General features: G+C 46.0%; 1 protein-coding gene across 2 annotated transcripts in view; it reads right to left on the bottom strand.

Moving 5' to 3' along the window:
• Positions 1-24,482, bottom strand: part of LOC138513011 (membrane-spanning 4-domains subfamily A member 8-like) — a 213,670-nt gene that overhangs the window by 30,082 nt on the left and 159,106 nt on the right. For both annotated transcript variants that reach the window (XM_069627727.1, XM_069627728.1), the window contains one exon: positions 23,138-23,260. In XM_069627727.1, coding sequence (XP_069483828.1) covers positions 23,138-23,260 — 123 coding nt within the window. The remainder of the gene's footprint in view (positions 1-23,137; positions 23,261-24,482) is intronic.

The following is a 24,482-nucleotide window of genomic DNA, read 5'->3' on the forward strand; positions in this document are numbered from 1 at the left end:
CAGCGATGAATAAATCGTCAATGTATTGTAACAATACACAGTCCGCTGGTAATTCTAACATGTCCAGCTGTTCCTTCAATGCTCTACTGTATATGCTCGGACTTTGAGTATAACCTTGTGGCACGCGTGTAAATGTGAATGATCGTCCTCCTAGAGTGAAAGCGAATAAATACCTGCTTTCTTTGTCTACTGGAATGCTGAAAAAGGCGTTTTTTAAGTCTACTACACTAAAATATTCTGCTGATGCAGGGATCATTTTCAAGATCGTAGTGACGTCTGCAATAACGGGAATTGGGGATCTACCACCTTGTTCAGTGCTCGAAGATCAATAATAAAACGGTACGGTACCTCATTACCCCCTTTCTTATATACTGGAAGAATGGGGCTGTTACACACACTGCCTGTAATCTCTTCAATCACTCCCAATTTTACCAAATCAATCACAATACTTTTCAATCCCTTTTCTCCTTCCGCTGAAATTTTATACTGCGGAATACGTGGTAGCGTTATTCCTTCTTTCAATGTAATTTTTACTGGCTCTATTTTCAAACATCCCACATCATTGTCATTCACGGCCCAAACGCAAGTTGGCACTGTACTCAATTCCCCTGTTAAAGATTCCGTCATAAATTCAGAAGTCGGCATATTCTGGGGAGAAATCGTCAAAAATACTCCATCTGGTGTACAATGAATAACTGGACTCAGTTTTCTCAGTAAGTTTAATCCTAAAAGATTTTCTCCACAATGCTCTGTCAAAAGGAATGGACAATGTTCAGTAAAAGGCCCTATTGTCACTGCTACTGGTTTAGACTCAGGGTTTATTACTGGGGTACCTGCAAACCCTACTGAAATATTTTGTCGCCCTGACAGAGGTATGCCTGGAACCAAGGGATGATCTATCGAGCACTTCTGTGCCCCCGTATCTACGAGCAATCTATGCTCTTCATTCCCGATCTTCAACTCTACGTAGGGTCCTTTCTGATTCACGGGAATAGACACTGGTTCCGACCCCTGTCCTGGGGTGTCCTATTGAGGTAACAATGCATCATCCGATGTGTAATCACCACTGTTGCTACAGTATGCACCTGTCTGTGTGTCAAAAATGTTCCCCCCTCTCCTTCTATTTCCCATTTGTCACCCTGCTGATTTTGACTCTGATTTTGATTCGGAGCCTGGCCTTGATTTTGTGCTCCATTCCCTTGATCATTCTGATGCTGCTGCATATTATTTCTGTTATGACCATTTGTTCCCCCGTGGCCTCTATGAGGCCTTCCTTGACCATAACTGCCTCTATTTTGTAAGTGCGGGCATTGTGCCCGCCAGTTTCCTTCCGCCCTACAATATGCACATTGGTTTAATCCCAAATGCCCTCCATATGTTTTCTAATTTCCCCTGTTCTGTGTATTTCCCCTTCCCCTGTTGTGTCCTGCTACCTGCTGAAGTAATACCCGCGTTTTCAAGTTCGCTCTATGCTTTGCTTCTCTTTCCTTTTCAGTATTTACCCTGTTTTCATAATATTGAGCCATGTGTAATACTTCTCCTAGCATTTTTGCTTGCCATGCACTTTCTGATGTCATTATCAAATTTAGAATTGGAAGTATTAATCCCCTCACATATTTATCCACAAATAACCTTTTCCCTGCTTCTGTACTCACATCCTGTCCACTAAAATCTGTAAATACTTCTTCAAATCTGTTAAAATAATCTGTGGCCACCTCATCTTTTCCTTGCACACACGTTGTCATCTTGTCCCATTGAATTCTTTTCTCCGGGACCAATTCTTTTAACTTATGTATTATTTGTGCGGGTAGTGCTAACATATTCGCCCCTGGCTCTGCACCCACCACTTTATTTCTATCCTCCAGTATTAAATTCTCCTAGGTGGTGCCATAGGTTGTCTCATCATCCACCTTTCTTATTTGTTTCCATATCTCTGCTGGCAAAATCACGGGGAATATTAAGTCTATATCACTCATTGTGAGCACCGCTGATTTCAATAAAGACTCTACTTCTTTATAAAAACCCGATGGATTTTTTTGTATGTCAGGGATTGTCTGTTTTATATTATTCACTTCCTGTCTACAGAAGGGAACATGCACAAATTGAGCTGCGTAATGCGCTGGGATTACCACAGCTGGCGTATCACCTAATGCGGGAGTCTCTACCTTAGGTACACAAGTAGGGGGCACTTCTCTAATGGGGAAGGCCTCACTCACTAATCCTCCCCCTTCCCTCTTATGTAACAATATTGCCAGGTCGAGGGATAAGGCTGTTTCTCCTGTCCCCGTTCCATAGCTCTCTTATACACCGCCAATACTGCAGGGGGGCTCACCTTTTTCTCGTTTCTATATTTAGCTGTCAAATATTCTACCATTGTTTGTAACACTCTCCTCTTCATTGCTAAAGTGTATTAATCAAATATTCCATGTATTTCATTATGGGAATACTGGGATCTGAAATCTATTTTTGTGCCGCCCGCATGCAAGCCTTCAGCTCCTCACTAGTTTGCGCTGCTGGCGACGAGAATGGCTGCTGACTACCCCTCTCAATATTCTTTCTCCTATTCCCCGGTGTGGCCAACACTTCAGAATATTCTTCATCCAGTTCATTCTTTATCTCAAGCAGTCGCTTCACATGCTCTTCTATCTCCTCATTCCTTCCTCTACAATGGGCTAATGCATTTAAAAATCAACAGTCCCTGCGGTGGTAACTTTCCAATAAGTTTTTTCCATTGTCTTGACAAATATTCCCCCATGCCTTCCAACAATACCTGTATTTCATTGTTCCTTCTGAAGTCATACAGCGACGCTAGCGTGGATGCCTCATCATTGTCGTCTATATACATTTCCGCCTGTTCTTGCAGCTCGCACTTTCTCTCCTTGCTCATCGCGCTGCGAGTTACTCTCATACATTCATTCTGCTCGATTCCAATCATGAGAGGGGCGGTCGGAACAGTGGCACCTTTTTGATCGGAAGGTGGGGAGGGGGCAGTGAGAGTGGGATATGTCTGTTGGGGTTGTGGTAGTTGCAAAACACTCAGGGCTGGCAGGCTAGTGGACAGTGCAATGTCTGATTCAGCCTGTGGCTGGGCTGGCATTGGGAGGGGCTGAGCAACGGGAGGGGTTTGAGCGACAGCTACTGACGTATTCTGTTTGGTTCCGCTCCTCGGACCCTGCTTTGTTTCAGTCAAAATTTTGTTTATTAATTCGTCTGACGTGTGTAGCTCTCTTTGTGGATATATTTTTTCTATGTTTAATTCATCGCGCCGTCTTGCCTTTCGCAGGCTATTACTCCACTCCTCCTCCTCAGCTTTCTCCATCTTTGACTTATGCCTGCGCGCATGCTTCTCTCTACTTTTAAATCTGAGCATCGCTTCCCTCCTCCAGTCCCTAAGGATGTCTAGTGCCCCAGGGCGTGCTCTTTTACTTATCAACACCTTTTCCAGGTTATCTATACGTCCCATCTCAAAACTCCCATGGCTCGGCCACTGAAGGTCTGCCTGTTTTCTGGTTTGCTTATGCCAAGTCTCACACAACATTATCACTCCCATACCATACTTTATGTGCATCTCATGAGCCGGCGTTCCTCCATGAGGTACTTTCTGACCAGTTTCCAAAGATTGTTCACCGCGGCGGAAAAATCCTGCTAAGGTAGACAATACCCCAGGCATGTTTTAACCTTACCCTTGGCTAATCAGACTTACTCTGGGTATTTGATTTTGCAAAATCAACTCTCAACCAATATTAGGATTACTTACGAATCGGGGCACGACTCACCTGATCAATCAATTTGTCTTCTTCAAGACACAATTCATCCGTATACTGACGCAACCAATGACGTCGTGTCTGCTTATCTCGGCTCTGCCTCGTTTTCGGGACCCTCGCCCCCTTGTCTGCTGGCCAGGGATGTCGATCAGGGATCAGCGGTGCGCAGATCTGCAAAGGAGTCTCTCATCACTTTCACAGGGGCGCCCCGTACACCTCTGGATCCCGGCTCGATCGCTCGTGTCCTGGCCATTTTTGTCGCCTTCCTTATGTTACAACGTACACGATGGAACAAGTGGGGGAGGGTCCCTATTCGGGCGCCATCTTGAAGGGGCCCCTGAGGGACCCTCGAATGTGGAAACAAGGCAAAATCACCACACACGAATAGATACTCCAAACACGAGTTTCCGTTCCCAAAATCTAGGGTTTATTGCAATACAAAATAGTCCCAATTAGCCAAGGGGTCTCACGCCCTGCGACGTGTGTCTAAACAGACCTCAGGGGGCGCACGCAAGCAAATGACGTACATCAGTTACATATATACAAAAGGAGCACCTTACAATCAGCAATGACACAGTATGACACATTTGATACCGCCCCCAATTCATTTCCCTTTGAATTAGAGGCGATGATTGACCAGTGTGACAAATATGACACCTTAGACCACCATATTTAGTAACAGGTTGCAATCGCCAGTATTACAGAGATCATTCTTTGTTTGCGAGAACACAGCGTTTCTGTTTCTTATAGGCAAGGTGTGCGGAGGAGACTGGCGCATACCAGGCCTCCCAATCTCTAAGTTTCGATTCTCGCTCTGGAGGTCAGCCCGCTCTCCAGGGCCTCACTGGGCTTAGGAAGGGGGGCCATAAAGAAGAACATAATTCAACTCTTTAAATGCTAGTTTCGTACATTGCTATTCTTTCAAGAGACTCGCTGGCATTCATGTACTGATTAAATGCCTTGCTCCCTGTCTTCAAGGATATATGAGGGAGGGAATCGGGCATTTCTGTCTGGTTCTCCAGTGTGATGTTTCAACATGTTTTCGTAGCCTTGGACTATTGAAGCGAAATAATATCTACAGCAAAGCGGTTTTACATGAGGCAAAGAGGCAACGTTAAAGAGAACAGAGAGAAAACAAAATGGCGATTCTAGTCATCTTAAAATGGCTGCACTCTAGCTGGGCCAATAGCTACGTAATAACTAATGAGCATGTATTCTTAACACTTTAAATGAGGCGGTTGGTCCTCGGCCAACCAATTATCATGCATTTCCTTCCACCCAGGGATGTCTAGATTTTCTGGACTGACATGAGTGAAGAATGCACACAGACCCTTTTAAGCCTCTGGACCAACTATAAGTATGCTAGCATATCCATGGCACTAGGCCTCAATTTCAACGTCTACCTTCTAAAATTGAGTTTCGTTACACATGTGGTTCTAATGTTACAATTCACTATGTTCCCATTATAATCTAACTTCTATGAGTGGGCCCCATCCCCACTTCGACATCCTAACCCTTCTGCACAGTTTCCTTTTACAATCACCCTGTCCTGAATCGCCATGCAGCCTGGGACTTTCGCCCCTGCTTCCCAACATTCCCTTCTTTCATTAAACCTATATTAACAAACTCTCTTGCCATCATATCAGCTTCCTCATACCTCCATGTACCCTCCTTAGGCACCCACACTCTACATGCTGAGGGCCAACTTTTTCCTGTTAGAGCATACTGCTCCAGGGTGCAGGTAAGATATATGCCACCCCATCTCCTTCTAAATCTACCTAGTGTTCCACATCATTTTTGAGGTCAGGTGGGGCCATAGTAACTGTTCCAGGGGGATCAATACTTGGCTCAATCCTCACCATGCGTGGCTTATTTGGGTCCTGCTCATCTTTTGTACTGCAGGGTGCGCTGCTTACATCAATTGAAATCATCACACTATTAGGGATCACCTTAGCACAGCATCAAAGTTCCAACTGACACATTCAGAAAATCACCAACACGAACACCACCACTGGCACAAGTATCTTGACGATCGCTCCCATCCACGATGGAGAAAAGCTCATTGAACCAGTCACTCTTCTGGATCCCAGCTTCTGTTTGCATCTGTTCTCCGAGGGTGTGTACAGACTCTAATATTGCCGTGGGAGAGCCGTTCACCACATAATTTAGGGCACGTGAGTACAGCAGGATTCTACCATTTTTGTACAGACCCCTCCTTCCATGGCCGTGAGTATATCGAGCATGTACCGGTTCTGCAGCGTCATTAACCGGATGTCTCTCAGTTCAACTTTAATCGCATTGAAGCCTTGTTCAGTGTCTTTCACCAGGTGTATTTGTTTTTGTATCTAACTATTTGCAGCCTTTTGGCATTGGCTGCTGCTTGTATCCCTGGCACTAACAAAGAAGCAAAAAATGTATCTTCTTTTACAGTCTGTCTTGTGTCTTGATCAGGTATTTCTTTGAGCAATAGAGCTGAGTTTGACTATTGTGCGCTGTTCACTCACAGTTAGGTCCTTTCTTCCTCCTCAAAAGTATGTTTTCCTTCTTTTATTGCAGAATTTGGAAGACAGGAGGCTGAAGTGGAGATACAGAAGCAGTGGACTCTGGTGATGATGTAGGGTCACACATGCTCCCTTGGTTTCAGAATTAGGTGCACTTCTGGGATCATGAGAAGATCTGAGTGCAGCGTAGTCAGCGAGCATACACCCCTCCATGATGGTGGGAGGTGCAAGAATACCTGCTGGCCGTAGACCCAGTAGGTATCCATCACTGCAGCTGCTCCTTTCTTGAGATCTGGAATGTTTATCATCACATTGCACTTGTCATTGGTACCCACAGAGACATCACCTCGAGTATATAAAAGCATAGTTGATATTCTTCCTGTTTCTGCACCTTCACCAGCTTCTCTTTTGCTTCAATCCATGTAAACTTTGACACGTGCTTTCCCAATATTCTTGACATACTTCGTTCACCCTCTGAATCACTTCTTTTTTCTGTCCTCCTGCCATACATCTCAACAAAGTCTTTTCCCACCGATTGGCCACAAATGTCACTCCTTCTAGCTGCATGCATGATCTTTGCAGACCCTGTACACTTCTGGCGTTGCAGGCACACTGCTGTTCATCTGGATACATCATGACAAGGCAGATGCTGTGTGCTTGGAATGTGCTACGCAATCTACATGGTACTAGATGGTCAAGACTTTGAGCATCCAAAACAGAAACCTCTTGTATTATCAATACCTTGGGTGCTCCCGACGCGTGTGGCATTAAGGAGCAAATATACCAACTCCCATTTACCCTCTGTTTCCCCACCGAGCTCATGTCTGCATACCAACTGTTACTCATCTCTGGGTGGCGCACGACCTCTATCATATCAAAACCCAAACCTCTATACTCATCATATCTCCTCGTAGATTGTCTTTTAAAATATTTTCATATGCTTGCATCTGGCACATGTAACTTTGCATCTGGAATTACATTATTCATTTCTTGTGATAGCACATCCCCATATGGTGGTGTGTGAGTAGGAATTTGGTGTATTGTGTTATTATCCCTGTTCTGATATATACACCCACCCCTACTACACCCCACCCGAATATCCCTCCTTTTATATGCTCCAACGATATGTAATAAAAATGGAAGCTCAGCGCAGTATTATGTAACCCACTTACCAGCTAAGAGAGTAGCACTATAAAAGGTGAGGGGGCCCTTTCTGATATATGAGAAATCAAAGGCTTAATAAAACGAATCCATAAATGCTGGGGCACGGGCATGTATAACCATGTGTAGTGGTAGAATGAAATGTGGTAAATAGGCCATAAAAGCTTGCTTCTGCTTTAAACGTGTGCAAGCATTTTGTTTGCGGCAAAGGCCACTGCAGCTGGTAAATTAGTGCAGAATCTGCGGTCCCAGGCCAGCATTAAGAGAAGTATACAATGGTTGTTATTTTTCGCGGTCAACAGATTAGAGCTCACAGGTTCCGCCAGCGAAGAATGAATACATTACCATTTTATAAATCAAAATTATTTATGAAATGCAATTTTCTAATGGAGCCGAAAAAAACCACAGCAGTTTCAAATCGCCTTAAATAACGTTTTCCCTGGGAAAAGGATTAGAGCGTGCCCAATATAGAACATTTGTGCATCAGTATGTCTGTGGTTCAAGGCTCAGATGGTGACAAGGTGGGTAGCCTTTCTCATGTGAATCAAGATAATGTTTCGCTGGTCACCTCAAATGTATTAATGACATAATTTTAGGCTGTGGGAATTGGGGATGGATTGTGTCATCACAGGGCATAATTTAGGGTGGTGTGGGAAGGCCTGCAAATCCAATCATTGCTTGCAATGTATGCATTTCTAAATGGGTTCAAAGTGAAAGATCCAATCAAACTTGTGTGGGGAGATTTTTTCATGTTGCATGATCGCAAATGCTAATTATTCAGTTTTCTATAAAAGTTCTTAGTGTAGGGGCGTTTCTTTGACAGCACCTTTTCATGCAGTTCTGTTCCGTGATCCGTTTGAATTTGCTGTCCCAGTTCCATCTGGGGCACTGAATAAAATGATGTTACTTCTTGCACCGGCGTACACGCCTTTTTGACAACTTTAGTACTTTTTTGGTGAGTTCTACAAGGGGACCCGTGATACATTTTTGGAGGACCCAGCGAGATATCTCAACCGGTCGATCGAGGCATGAGAATTGAAGCCATGCTCCCAGAGGAGTGCGACAGCGTCTGTTGGCCAGTATAAAGAGCTCGAGCTAAGAGAGGTCCGTGGACACCACTTCCAAAAACTCTGCCTGGTCCGGCACTGCCTTCACTCAAACTGAAAGTGCAGGTCTTTAAAGGTAGGCTACGAGGACAAAAGAAGTGAAGAATCTCCTTTAAAGATCCGTGAGTGTACCCGTGCATGGAAAAGCCAGCGGAGGCAGGGAATTTTTTACGGTGAATAGGACACACCGTCATTAGTGGTTTGTGAAGAGGGTGATTGGCTGTGGTAGTATTAGATATTGGGTCTGACGTTCTGATAGGGGGCAGGTAGATGGTGGCACATCTGTGCTAGAGCAGAGGGTTGCATAGTAAGTGGCGGACCTTGTTAGACAAGAGTTGCATGTAGTGCAGGCAATTGGTATAGTTGCGTCATTTTATTTTCTTGGAAAATTAATTTATTTTGGGGTGTATGCGCATACGTGTTTGTGAGTAGCAGCAGTTTGTTTCTTAGTGTCGTAAAAGTGATCGTAGTCTTTTTTTTATTAACCTGTGGAAAAACGGAAGAGCCAGAGCCAAATTAAGTTGAGCGAGAAGAGGAGTAATCGCTTTTTCTAACATACTAATATCAGGCTTCGTTGTTAAGGTGGTGGGCCTGAGGAGAAGGCCACTTCTATACTAATATGATATAACAAGGCAGGCCTGTGGAGAAGGCCATTGTGTGCAAGTATTGCGTGAGAGATGGGAAAGGGTGGGGCTTGCAGAGAAGGCCGGAGGGAGGGAAACTAGGGTGATAAAGTGAAGAGGTAAGCATAAAAACTGAGTGAGTGGACTGTTTGACAAGAAAGTGAGAGTTTAAGGGATTAAAATAATAAAGGGAAGAAAATATTTTAAATAGAAAGGAATAAGGCACAGACCATATCATTCTGTTGGTTAGATGCTCTGTTCAATCATATGAGTAAGAAGTTGCTCCAATACCTCAATAAAATAGCAAAGTTCCATTTTGAGTGGGTGAACGACACAGTGGGCAAGTGTTATAAGGAGTGGCTCAGAGAGAGGGAAAGAGGAGGAGCAGGGAAGTGCACCGCCACCACCCTATACAATATACCCGTTATTAAAAAGTGCTCCAGGCTATACAAATCCTAAACGAGTGACTCAGGACAAGGAAGGAACACAAAAAGAAAGAGGAGGACGACACAAGCATTATCAGCAAGTATGAGAAAGGGAATAGGAAATTATTAAACGGCATAAAAAACAACAACTTGACAGTGTGTTCGAGGAGGCAGAAAAAGCTATGCAAAAGGAAATAGAGGAGAAAGGAAAGGAACACAAGAAGGGAGCCAATAAACAGGGTAGACAGCAGGATGCATAAAGTTTAAAATAGACAAGTGGGGACAGGACGTGGACCATAGTGGAACTGACATGGCAGATGAAGGGCACAACATATCGGTCTAGGAAGACAGCATTGACAGCGATCATAGGCATGCCACAGAGACACAGAGTGTGACAGACAAGATGAGTGAAAGAAGAAGAGATGAGAGAGAAGAGGAGGAAAGAGAAGAATCATTGGGTGACTGGGGAAATAGTCTCTGAAGCAGGAAAACCAGAATAGCGGTAGGGAAAAGACCACAACATGGCAATGGCAGACAATGGATAGGGACAATTTAGTTTACAGTTTACCTTCATTAATGGCGGGGGTAAGCAAGTGGATTTGGGCTTTTGAGAAAGAGACAGCAGGACTCCTATTGGCCAGAGGAGCCATAAAAAGTTTGTTGCCAGTCTTGGTCTGGGAGAGAAGTGACAACCTATGGCAACAGGCTGGATACTCCGGGGTAAAATTATGCTCTAATAAACACGATGAAGCACTCTTTAAGAATTATCGAGCACATATTCGGAAGGCTCTACAGGGGCTGTATCCAGATGCGTCAGACATGGGGTCGATCTTGACTAGGATCTCGCGGAATACATATGGTCCACACAGGAAAATAAACAGTCAAGGGATTAAAAAAATACCTTTGATTTACCACATCTTAGTGAAGGGGCACCCTGCGGATTTGCAGGTCTCTTTAAAAAATTCCCACTTTTGCAGGTGAGAATTGAGGCAAAGGGGAGGCCTGAGATACAGGCGACTATTGTACACTGTTGCAAAAGGAAGCAGGAGAAGGAGACAGTTGATAATGCAACTAAAGCAGACAACAAATTGGTTCAGAAAAAAATGGCAAACATACACCTGAATGGAGCCGTACTCACAGGGCCAGTGGTCGTTCCACAAGCTCAGCAGGGGGTGCTTCCAGTGGCCATGGTAATGCAGGCAGGAAGATACACTCAGGTGTCAACCAACCAGCAATGGGGAACAGTACAGATGCAGCAGCAACCCACATTCATAAACATGCAGCAGCAGCAGCCAGGGGCTATGCAGGAAGGTGGAGGGTATGGGTACACCAGACAGTATCAGACAGGGAGAGGATACTACGAACATGGAAGGGTAATGGGATACAATAGAATGACTCCATGTTTCGGAGTACAGTGCTTCGTATGTGGGAACCTTTGACATTTTGCATGAACATGCACGCTCATTGCATAGGCAGGGCAGCCACAAAAGACATACATGCATCAGACTCCTCAGCAGATGCAGGTCATGCCACAGCAACAGCAGTCATACATGCAGCAGACTCCACAGCAGGTGCAGGCAATGCTGCAGCAGCAGCAATTACAGATGCATCCCACACAGGATCAGGGTATTACTACCCAGTGTAAGGAACTCATGGTGGCAACAGCAAAGACAGACACAAGTGATCACAGTTCAAGGGTGTTTATTAAACTGTATGCAGGTTGGAAAAACGCCTAATCTAATCCTAAATCTAAGATGTGCGAAAGCGTTGACTATCAAATTTAAATAAGGCAGCACTTGTGGCATTGTGTCACATAAAAAGGGCCTATAGTAGGAAACCTATTTCCAAACCTTACAACTAATACAAAAAAAGGGTGTGGGGTGGTTTTAAAGAAAAGAAAAAAGTGTTCACAAATAATATGTCAGGATGTAGTATCCTAGTTCTCCCTTCCCCACGTTTTGAGCACGAGGTAAGGTGGGATCTTGGAGCACAGTAAACACTCGAGCTTCCACAGCATGAGTCGACAGTTTTGTTCCAGTGTCAGGAGCCTTGATGGCCAAGTCTTGTTCATCTCCTTGAAAATCTCTTGCCTTCGAGAGCCTGACGTACTTCAAATAGCAAAACAAAAGTTCCCGTTACCAAAAAAAAGTTCTTTAGGTTGATAATGATTTACTTCTGGGTGCCCCTCTTCTGGGCACTGACGCTTTTTGATTTTTTCAGCCTCTGCCTGCCGGCTTCACTATGGATTCTTTGTCTCTCATTTATTTACATGTCTTTCTAAACAGTTAATCGTGGACATCCCTCGGCCGGGTTCATGTCTGTCAACACACTGTTCCTTGGGACCTTAGATTTCGCCCCCCTTTACTGGCATCCCTCTTTCAGGTTCACTCTTGCCATTTCAATATTTTCAACATTGGTGGGATTCACTTCCCTTTTACTTTCACTTCTGGTTTTCACTTTCCCCAATCTTTGGGGTGGCAACTTTACACCCTTGGATCCCCCTCTCCCGGGCTCCGAGCCCTTCTCGACTGTTAGCCTCCCTCCTCGGGTTCACTGTGGCTCTCACTTAGGGGGATAGTTGCTCACCCCCTGGATCTCCCTCTAATGGGCGCTGACCCCTTCTTTACTTTCGGTGGCAGTACTGATTCAGGCATATTGTGCACACAGCACAATGAGAGAGGTACCTACACAGATGGAGGTGTTTGTATACAGAATACATGTGTTGTTGGGATGGGTGCCCGGGATTGAATGGAAGGTGTTCTGACTGTCCAACAAATGTTTGTTCAGGCCTCACTGTCCTTCTTCAGTTAGCTCAGGTACACACACTGTACTGTACTTGGAGGAAGTAGTGGTGCGAACAGACATGATTATACTAGTTGCCACTGATGACAATAACAGGGAGTGGCACTCAATTTTATGTGTTGACCCCACACTGACCTTAACAGGAGAAAGTTGACAGAGTTGTTTGCAACAAAAGACAATGAAGAAGGGAGGGTAGTGTTCGAACTGAGCCTACCTTGCCTAGTACACATAACAGAACGAGCAGTGCCCCTGATGACCCAGATAACAAAACGCACAATATTTGCAGAAAGACTTGGAAAAGATGCCCAAGAATCTGTGGACAACAGTAGCCCATGATATAGGAATACTCAAAGGGGTAAGGGTGGTACACATCAAGTTAAAAGAGGGAGTACTGTTGCCAGGAGTAAAGCAGCACCCACTCTCATGAGAAGCAGATGAGGGCCTGTATGAGACACTGCATGCCCGATGGCAGCAAGTCATAATACAGATGAGCTGATCACCTTGCAACAAGACTATCTATTCGATTAAGAAAGCAAAGGGTGGCATTTCATACAGGATTTAGGCCCTTATTCCCCCTCTTCCGGGCTCTTCCGGGCTCAGATCCCCTTAAAACAATGTTTGCTTAGTCTCCCTCTGCCGAGCTCAGACCAATTTCAATTCAACTCAAACTTGATTTTACAAAAAGCTGTCATCTGATATCCCTCTGCCAGTCTCGGACCAACTTTGCTTATTTTCTCATCAACTTTCACCTTCCTTTTTGGGTTCAGGCTACTTGCCCACTTTATTTGGTGCCTTCCTTCACGTGCTCCGCTTCTCACCTGCTCGCCTGAGTCTCTCTCACTCTCTCTGTTGATCAGACTCACCGGGCAGCGTTGCAAGGTCAGCGGTTCCATTCCTTGATGTGAGGATGAGGTCAGGGTGTCACCATCTGCCCCTTTACATCCTTGGGTTCGGTCCCAAGGGAACAAGCAATTATCCGGACCTCAGCAGCAAGGTCCTGACTGCCTTAATCCAACACGTAGGAGGCACAGCTCCTGTGACATGCTGCAGCCCTTCCTTCTCACTGGGCCAGCGTCACTGCATGCTGTCCTCTGGATTCACCTGACAGCTCTCAGCCTCTTGGTTTCTCAGCTCCAGACAATCTTCCCAGTCAGCTTTTGGTGTTTGGTATTTGAAGAAGGATCATGTGCCGGTTTCCGCCTTGCAGCCTCCCTCTTGCTTTCCCAACTGCATTTGACCTTTCTTCCCCAGCAGCTTCTGTTTATACACCTGTTTGATGTTAATGGGTAGCAGTTGTGTGATTAGGTTGGGGTCTGCCTGACTTTGCCTGACTTCATTAAGGGGACAGCCTGCTGTCAGAGTGTTGTAGTCTGTCTTCTGTGTCTCAGTGGGTTTTTCACTGGTAATCTTCACCACTCCAGGTTGCTTCTTCTTCTTAGTATTATGTGAAGATGGGGGTGGAGGGAATGTTGTGTGTTTGAAAGTACCCCAAAAAGACAGAGAGGTTGTGTGGTTGTGGATAATGGGTGAGAGGGGGATACTGTGTCTCACCTAGGGTATTCCCATGAGAATGACCACAGACTCCCCTACCCGTGTGATCCTTCCACACTGGTCCACCCCCAGGGTCTGGATCCAAAGGCGATGGCTGTGCCCTGGCCACCTGAATAGAGGATTCTTGGAGACCAAATACGAGAATACTCCTAGGTTTCTCACATTACTGACTACTTATCTAAAAAAGAATTTGTAATGTAAGGAAGTTTTCTTACCGCTTTCATTCACACTTTTAAATTCTGTCAGCGCTTTTCCCGGGTGCATTAACATATTTCCTTACATCACGATGGATCTCTGCTTAAACACATTGCTCCAGATATCTAATCTCTAATGCCACACTCACCATGAAACTCTTTGATGCGTTGAACGTCACACGCTCTCCTCATAGATGGGTCCTGTACTCTTGCACAGGTAGTAAAAGGTTTCCCCACTCTACATCTTTAGGAATATGTTTCCTTGTTCTGCCTCTATAGGTATCAGCAGTAGCTGAAAACTGTATTGCAATGAATTGTCATGCTCTTGTGAAGACTCAGAGGGTCTGTGCAGAGCCCTTTGAATTTGTAACACACTCCTGCTAACTTTTTCTGTGAAAATCCTTTTTGATAAAGCACACTGTTCAAGCCTGTGTTTTGGAGTCTTTTCTTTTTACATTAATTAAGTTCTTGTCCTTAAGGTTCTTCTTTTGTACTAGCTCTCACACTTCTTAAGAGATACTAAGAAATATAACTTTAAATTAAAAAAAAAACTCTTACACAAAACCCTTGTATTTGTCCCAATAGTATTATATGGACCATGTCCCACAGAGATGGTGGTTCTCATGAGTTTAAGTCTTTCCTTTTTCCAGGATCCATGAGAGATCTAGTTCAGGGGCCTCCGGTACCTGCAATGTGCTGGTTCAAGGAATTAGGATGAACAGCAGTTGAGAATATTGTGCAGGGCTCCACAATGCCTTCCAGTAGAGATGCTAACCAATGAATGACCAGGTTCCACCCTATCATCTTGAATTGGGATTAAACTGGTTTCCTGAATACAATGTCAGTTAAGGAAAATACCCTCCTACTGATCATTCATTCCAACTCGCACCAATCAGAACACACCAACATGCTCATCTCCCACCACATTCCCAGGACTCAGCCATAAATCCACCCTATCAGCCCCACAAACATACTATAGTGTTGAACTCAAAGCTGGAATGCAGCAGTTCCTTCATCTTTGATATCACTGTCTGCCAGTAGCGTGTAATCACCCAGCATCCCCACAGCATATTCCAGATCCCCTCCGGCCCAGACCCACATCTACGACAATCGTGACTCACAGTATTATTCATTGCATGCAGTTTGGTCGGGTCACATAAACCCTATGTAAAACATTAAACTGAATAAGTTGGAATCGGGCATTCCTGACCTGTTCCCATATTATTCCCCATTGCGCCTCTGAAATCTCATGCCCCAAGTCCGTCTCCCACTTGATCTTGACCGCCGGTTCCTTCAAGGGAAACATCCACCATATTGACTGGTAGATTCGATAAATTCTTACCCCCGACCCTCCTGTGTGAGCAGTACCTGCATCAGCAGGATTGTATTTGGCTCCTCCAGGATATCTGTCCACATAGTGGCTAGTTGCCTGGTCACTGACCTGTAAGTAATTAACTGCCCCTTTGAAACCTCATATTGCACCCTCCATTCATAAAACGACATCAGCTTCCCGCCCTCCAAAAAATCCCCCACTGACCGACACCCTCTGTCCCCAAGATCTGAGAACCCCATTCGCCTTATTGCTGATCAAAGTCCCAGGCGCGCACTCCATGGCAAATCAGCACTATACAACCCTATACAACCCTGCCACTTCTAGTTTCCCTAGAAGCTTCTTCCAGACATCTCGCACCACATGAAATACATTAGTGGCCCCTTTCCCTCCGACCGTGCCGCACAACAGATCTATTCCCTTCTGATGAACCGACAGGGCTCCCAGCAGGCCTGACAACAATTTCCCCCCTCGTGTCCGCCCACTCACGCACTGCCTGCATCTCTACCGCTATGAAATACCACTCATAGTTCGGCAGATTAAGGCACCCCTCCAGGCATGGGTGTCGTAAAGTTGCCAGCGAGACCCTTCTTCTTCCCATTTTCCACAGCAATTCCCCAACCCGTACGTTTGACATCTTAAAAAACACCTTCTCAAAGCCATAAGGGATATTGGTAAAGTAGTAAAGAAGCCTTGGGAGTGTGACCATTTTACACAGCGCTACTCTACACATCAATGATAAAGGTAGCTTCTTCCAAAATTGGACAGAATTCCTTATTCCCGACAATGCCCTGCCCGTATCTGATGCATGATGACACCAATTGTAGAAACCTGCAACTCATCACCAAATAATCCAATGGGGAAACAGTCAGCAGAGACCAGTTACACTTCCATACAGTTATGCAGAAATGGGTTTGAAAAACCAGCATAATATACTCATCCCAAAACGTTTGCCTCTGAGCACATAAATCTCCGGATTTCAAACAGTTATTCACAGTGGGCTTCAAACAGAAATGTCAGCACGATACATTTAGTGTATTACACTGACAATGAACTTCTTAACCATGCATCCTATAGGCATGGCTTTACAAGGCCTTCCGAGCTTGTTGTAATTCTGCCTGGCCCACCTACATGACATAAACGACATCCTTTGAAGGTGCTTTCCATTAGACCTAACAGTATTTAACAAACAAGCACTACTTTTTCGTGCCACCTTCCCTATCATAGCTGCAAAACCTACGTCATTGCCACAATAATGGGTGCCGGTCAGTACCGTTAAAGGTTCATGTACACCCATGGACCTAAAGTAAAATGCCACCAGTTTTCACAGTTCATATGACAAGGGGGCAAAACCAAAGAGATAAGTCATGAAAAGGCAGTGAGGATGGGTCCACCCAGTTACACAAACTATTACTATGTGCATGCATCTCGTGATGGGACAGTCTTAATCAAGAGTGGCCAGGAGGGGCCGAATGTTCCTCATAGGCCATCCACATCCAGAGCCAGCCCCTGACAAGTGTTTTTTTTTTAAACTTTTATTTTTGGCGGCAGAGGTTTACAAGGTACACACATCAAGGCAACAAGCATGACTAAGCAACATAAGGTGGAGCAATACATAAAACATGGTACATTAGTAATAGCATTGTCAGGTAATGGTCACATACGATTCATACGAGTACGGGATCCAGTAGTAGGAGTGGTCATTGAAGGAGTGGGGGACGAGCCAGAGCTGGAAGGGTCTGTTAAGGTAGGAGTTGAATTCCACCCAGATGTTCTTGGGGCGAGAGGTGGCGGGGAGCATGGATATAAATTCTTCCTCACAGTTTCGCGACCAAGTAAGCATATGGAGCCATTTCTGGTGGACCGGGGGGAAGGGACTTTTCCAGCTCTGGAGAATGCATTTTTTGGCTATCATACACCCAATATTGAGAAATCTAGCCGAACGTCTGGTGTCATCAGTATTCCAGGCTCCAAACAGGACGGCCAAAGGATCAGGGTCAATAACCGTTTCAGTGATGGCCATGAGTGTTTCTAGGATACTTTCCCAAAATCTAAGCAACTTGTCACAAGACCAGAACATGTGTAAGTGGTCCACTTCTGTGGCCCCGCAACGGGGGCAGAGATGCTCCGTAGTGCGAGTGAACCTCGAGGTCCTATGCGGAATATAGTAGAGTCTATTTAAAAGTGTGTACTGCATGGCACGAAAACGGAAATTGAGGGAGACTTTTTGGGTGTGTAGGCACATATTGCCCCAGGCCCCGTCTGATAGTTCTAGGTCTAGTTCACTAGCCCATTCAACACGTGCCTTGAGAGTGGGAGTAGGGGTAGCATCCTGTAGGATCTTGTAAAGTGAAGAGACTATTCCACGGGCACCGCCTGAGTTGGCAATATATGCAATGGCCGAGTTATCCGGGGGCTGAGCAGGGAATGTGGGCCATTTGGTGCGAAACGCGGCCCGTAATCTATAGTATTGAAGGGTCTCCAAGGCGGCCCCGGTGTGTCCCGGTTTCCAGGTTTGGCGGTCAATGAACCCACCATCGGGGTAAAGGTCCGTCAGTGCTTGGTATCCCAGCTTCCCCCAGTGTCGGGCCAGCGCCGCATCATGAGTGGGTTCTAGGACGGGGAAGGCCCACACAGGAAGCCATTTGTAATATGGGGAGGCTTCAGGTGTCTGAGATAGCAGGTGAGCCCAGGCTTGAAGGGTCGTGTTGATTGGGTCAATGGGAGAGTCGGGCGTGTATTGCAGTATGATGGACATTAGGTCGATACCAGCAGCTGCCAGTCGCTCCAGTTTGATATGGGGACGCACCAGAGTACCAGGGTACCAGTGACTGGCATGTTGGGCCTGAGCCGCATGCCAATAAAGTGACAGATCCGGAGCCGTGAGTCCCCCTTGTCTGTAATGGAGTGTCATGTCCGTCCACTTTTTGCGTACTGCGCCAGAGTGCCAGAGGAACTGTGCACACAGTGTGTGTAGTCTAGTAAAATATTCCCTCCCAGGCTACACGGGTACGTTACTAAACATGTAAAGGAGTTTGGGGAGTAGGATCATTTTGATGAGGGAGAGCCGTCCAGCAATGGATAGTGGAAGGGCACGCCACTGTAGGTTTTTTGTCTCAACTATTCGTGCTATTGCAGAGTAATTATCAGCAAGGGGGGTGGATTTGGCTAAGGATATTTACACACCCAGATATCTAACGCCATTCGGTGACCAGCGAAGGTGGTATTCGGTGGTGGGCTGCTGGGTGGATTCAGTGAGCGGGAAGATCTTGGATTTTGAGTAAATAATAGTGAAGCCGGAGTGAGTGCCAATGCGAGTGATATCTCTCAATATCGGGTCAAGATGTGTCGTGGGGTCTCTGATATATAGCAAAACATCGTCCGCATATAGATATATAATTTCGGGGCTGTCTATCAATCTTATTCCCCTGCGGGCGTGATGAGCACGGACATAGTCTGCCATCGGCTCTATTGCTAGAGCGAATAGAATCAGAGAAAAGGGGCATCCCTGTCGGGTACCCCTGAAGAGTGTGAAAAGATCAGATGTCAATGTATTGGTTCTAACCCATGCCACAGGAGAGGTGTATAACAATTTGATGAACCTAAGCATGTTTGGGCCAATGCCCATAGTCTCCAGCACCAGCCATGTGTATTTCCAGGAGACCATATCAAAAGCCTTCTGGGCATCCAGCGTGACCGCCACTGCTTGCACATCCTGATCAATGCGGGACATCACGTTGAACAATCTTCTGATGTTGTGGGAGGTAGACCTTCCAGGTACAAAACCGGCCTGGTCTTCATGAACTAAGTATGTCATAATGGGCAGAAATCGGTTCACTATAATTTTTGCAAAGATCTTCGCGTCAAGATTCATAAGGGAAAGGGGTCTGTAGGACCCTGTAACGCTCACCTGATTCCCGTAGAGGCGCCGGTCTTGACTGGGCATATACCGTATCTTCAAAGGTGATGTGTAACACACGGCTGGCTCTTTGGGCTGGACCTCTGTGCACTGTATGTCTGACTCGAAGGGTAAGATGTCTGCAGATAGAAAATATGGGATTAAGGAACTGGGTTATTGAATGTCTCTCTCTTCTTCCCTTTCTCTTCTCCTGTAGAACCCCAAAGGTTAACGCTCTCACCTTAGGTAAGTGAACGACGTGCTCTCCATCTGCCTCGGGGCAGGGTGCTGTAACCAGTTTCTTCACTGGATAAGGGGAGCAGGCCTCTTGACTTCAAATGACTGCTGTCCGTCGTTTACTGCACGAACGGTAAGTTTCGAGTAATTCTAATGTCTTTAAAGTCTTTAGTAATGATGTTTCTTGTTTTGCAGGGTTCCGGCAATGGCGGGTGACGGGCTGAAGTGAGTTGAAGATGGAGCCCGTGTGATGAATAGAAGCGCCTGGAAGCACGTAAGTAAGCGCTTGTTGCCTGCTTCACGATGCGCTCTAACTGTCTTTTTATTTTGCAGGTACAAGTTCGGAGCGGCTGCAGGGTGCCGGAATACCCACTCGGTTAGATGTGGAAAGGAGTAATGGCACGTGAGTATTAAAGTTCCCCAATGTCTTTAAATGCACCTTGTTTTGTCTTTCAGATGCGGGATGCAGCGCTGAAGGCCTCCGGAGCGTGCGAAGAGTTGGTAAGCTTTTGTCTTTCAGATGCCGGAATGCAGTGTGAAGACCTCCGGAGCGCACGAAGAGTAGGTAAGCCTTTGTCTTTCAGATGCCGGAATGCAGCGCGAGGCGTTGGTGACAGCCGATGGACCAGGTAAGTGAAGAGCTGTCACTGAAGACCGTAATGCTAACCTGTTCTTTCTTGTCTTTATAGGTGTTGCTGAAGACTGGATTCAGGATGGTAAGCCTTTTTCCTTAGGCCCAGGATCAGATGCAGAAGACACGATGAGCGTTCTGCTGCAGAGGATGCAGAATAACGCAAAGCAAGATTCATCCATCGGGTGTGGTTTAAATAGCCTCCTGTAGTGCTTAGGTGTCTCCTTCCACAGCCACACCTAGGTAAGAAAAGAGTTCCTGCTTTCCAGAAGAGTTCCAGTGTTCTGAATCTAGGGAGTGGCTCCTGCCCCACCCAACAGGAAAAGTAGTTCCAAACAGAAGAGGATCAGAGGCTCAACTGGCAGGCAAGTAAGCAGCATGGTCTGCTGCAGGTAAGTCCACCCAAGCATTATGGGCCTGGCGCTTCCAGCGCTGGGACTGGGCGTATTTATGAGCCTGGTGCCACTGGCGCCAGGACTGGGTCCAAAAGGTCCCAATTGGGACTGGTTGGCACTCGGAACCTGGGTTATGGATCTGCTTCCAAGGGAGTTGGGAAAACCCTGACCTTTTGGAAGCAGAGATCATGACAGACCCGCATTCATCATCAGGTTTACCAGGCTTGAGCAGCACTGTAATGGCTGCCTCGCGCATGGAAAGGGGGAGGATAGAGAGTCGGAGCGATTCATCCCAGACCTCAAGTAGCCTGGGAGCGATTATGGCGACGTGTTCTTGGTAGAAATCAGCGGTTAGGCCGTCAGGTACCAGGGCTTTGCCTTTGGGCAAGTCGGAGATAGCTGTTACTATCTCATCCAGTGTAATTGGGGAGTCCAATTCGTCTCGAGTAGTGGAGGAGATCTCTGTGGTGGGGATCTGGTCGAGGAGTTCTCTCATATATTGTTTAGTGTGTTCAGCAGGTTAAGAGTAGAGAGACCTGTAGAACTCAGTGAATGTGTCTAGGATTTGTTGGTCAGCCCATTGAGCGTTACCATGTTTGTCTTTAATAGAGGTGATTTGCGTTCGGCCAGATTCCCATTTGATCAGTGTCGCTAACGTTTTCCCAGGCCTATCCCCCTCCTCATATTTCCTGGCTGCTTGTGGGCGGCTAAGGCATTGTATTTCGCTGACGGCGAGTTTGTTGAATGCCTGGAGTTCATCGGAGACATTTGCAAGTATGGCAGGGTCAGCCCTAGGGGCACAGCGCAGTTCCAATTGCTTCAGTTTGGTTTCAGATCGACCCAATGCGGCTCTGATTGTTTTCAGGACTCCAGCCTCCCGGGAGATGGACATACCCCTAATATACCCTTTAAAGGCGTCCCACCGGACTGCAGCCGAGGTGTCCCGAAGAGTGTTGTGTTCAAAGAAAGACAGAATGTCAGCAAGTATTTCAGCCCTAAACACAACATCCCTAAGGGCCTCGGATTTGAAACGCCAGGTGCTGAAAGTCGGGACAAGTATCCCCAACTTCGCGGAGATTGTGATCGGGGCATGATCAGACAGTGTGTGAGGTAGAATCTGGGAGTCCACCACCCCGCCCATGACTCCCCTTGACACAAAAAATAGGTCTATCCTAGAAGAGCTATCGTGCACTGATGAATAGTAAGTGTAATCCCTCAGTTGGGGGTGTAACGTTCTCCAAACGTGGTAGATGTCAAGGGTCTTAATGTGGGAGTGCAGTCTGCGTGCAGGACTGGACAAAGAGCGGGGAGCAGTTCCAGTCCTGTCTAGGACCGTGTCAAGAATTAGATTTAAATCTCCACCCCAAAAGATCGGTATGCCCACATATCCCAGCAGTATGGTAGTGATATTATCAAAAAATTCGGGAGAGTCCACATTGGGGCAGTAGGTGTTGACAAGTAGATATTCTTTGTTAGCCAAAGTACAATGTAGTATTACATAACGTCCCTACATAACGTCCCTCGGGGTCGGTGTAACTTTTGTGCAATGTGAACTTAATGGATTTATAAATCATTGTTAGTACTCCCCTGGATTGAGTGGAATAGGAGGTAAAGAATCTCGCAGGTCCCCATGCCGGGGCCATAGTTCTAGGTATGTGGCCATTGGAGCGTGTCTCCTGTAGGAGCAGTATTTTACAGCTGTGTCTGTTGGCATAAGCTATGATTTCGCGGGCCTTGGTATGATTGCTTAACCCACGGACATTCCAGGACATTATGACGGTAGACATTGCAGTGACAAATAAACCATTATACCACACATATTCTCAGTGGACATCTCGGATCCAGCAATAGTATGTGCCCCAAAGTTTGGAGTCAATCCTGCAATCGTGTCCCTTAAGTGCTCGCACCATGCAACCTCGTGTGCCTTTTTTAGTTAACATCCCGTACCCACCCCCCACCCTCACCACCAACCCTAGTTTAGCAGTGTGAACCCCATCCATCCTTAACTGCGCACAGTCGGATCGACCCCAACATGATCCAGCCCGTGCAGGAGCCCAACAGGGGCTAACCCAGAACAACGATATGAAGAACAGTGCAATCGCAGTGGGGTGCGCTATTGCCGTGTGTTAGCACGCTTGGAACCCAGTGGGATCCGTGAAAAGACAAGCAGTGTTTGCGGTTTGGTAATGCATGTCGCTGCATCTAACAGTGGCCGTGCCAGGCCTGAATGTGAATCAAAGGAACGTTACACTCAACAACAATAAGAAGTCAACAAGCCCCTGACAAGTTGACATTTTTAATGATCTGGCATATGTGTACCTCACAGAAGAGCAACATTTTGTCCTGTATCAGTAAGGTACAGCTCCCTTTATAAAATCTGAGCCCCATTTTCCGGATAACAGAGTGCTGTTCTGCAAATGACATCTGATGGCAGAGTGATACAGAATAGGCCTCAGAACTCCCTTTCTAGCTCATACCCATGAGCTGCCTCGCAATTTGAACTTAGGGAATGTGCTCACCTTAAATGTGTATGTCCAGAGTTGTGGTACTTCACAAAGAAACTGAATAGACACAATATAAATGATGATCGATAACCCAGAGGCTACACAGCTGGCAATGTTCGATATCAGGCCATTTCGAACCTGGAGGAGAAGCAGAAACAAACAACACTATTATCTGCTGTGTAAGGCATGGTGTTAAGAGTGGAGAGATCCTGAACTCAATGGACAGCGAAAATAATTGTTTCTCTGACTTCAAGCATTACTCTTTCAAAAAGGAAACAGATTGAATAATGAGCATGGTGAAATATACTCTTTGTCTAGCCATAGAGTACATATCTGCAAGAGAGGATGCCCACCCATTGAAAGCCGCATACGAAAAAGACAGTTTTTTTAGTTCAATTTCTTGCAGCCTTCATTGGGTGGGAAATGGGGCTGAACCCCTTTCTCCTCCAACGTTGGTGATATTTATTTCACGTGGGGGTGGGGAGTTTAACCCCCCAACCCCAATTTCACTCTTCCTCCCTTGACACATTCACCATACCCCCCACATACAGACGCCTACCGCCCCTCCCCCACATGCACACACACACAACCAGGACACCCCACTCCCCCACCCACACATACACATTCACACATACATACCTACATACACACACCCTTACCTGGTATCCTCTCTCCGCCACATCTTCTGTTCTTCGCAGACCGTTGGGGCCCACCAGTCCCTGAACGCACTCATGTGCAGTGTGGGTGGGGCTTAGCCTGCCTCAGTGGTCTGCACTCTTTAGTCTGCACCCTTTTTTGCCTGTGATCTTTAGATTACTAGCAAAAGAGGATGGACAATTATATATATTTAAAAGGAAAAAACTTAAGTTGCAGGGACGTTAAGGTGAGAACTTAATTCAACAAAACCCTGGAAATTCTGCTGAAGCCACCTTAACTTCGCGCCCCCTTGTTGCACAGACTATGACTATAATGATGACATCACAGATCACATCACGGATGACATCACTAATTGCATTTTGTATGGGAACACTGATGACATTACAAATCAAATCACTGATGCTATCACTGGTGACAACACTAATTGCATTGTATGTAACTGATTACATCAATAATGGAATTAGACATAACATCATTTATAAGTTAGCTCATGACAAATTTGAGTACCTTAATAATAATTTAGGCCGTGGACTTGGCCATGAGAAAGGCTGGGGTCACTGGCCAGCACCAAAGGGTATTGCTAGTGGTCGGTTAGTGTTAAAAAATACCAATGTACATGGTTAAAAGCCATGCCTAGTAGCGTGTCACTGTTTTAAAATGTACAGTGGGCAACATTGAAAGCTGTAGTCAGTGGCCAGGGCTA

This window comes from Ambystoma mexicanum, chromosome 12, assembly GCF_040938575.1.
Source record: "Ambystoma mexicanum isolate Mex_15411 chromosome 12, UKY_AmexF1_1, whole genome shotgun sequence".
Classification (NCBI taxonomy): domain Eukaryota; kingdom Metazoa; phylum Chordata; class Amphibia; order Caudata; family Ambystomatidae; genus Ambystoma; species Ambystoma mexicanum.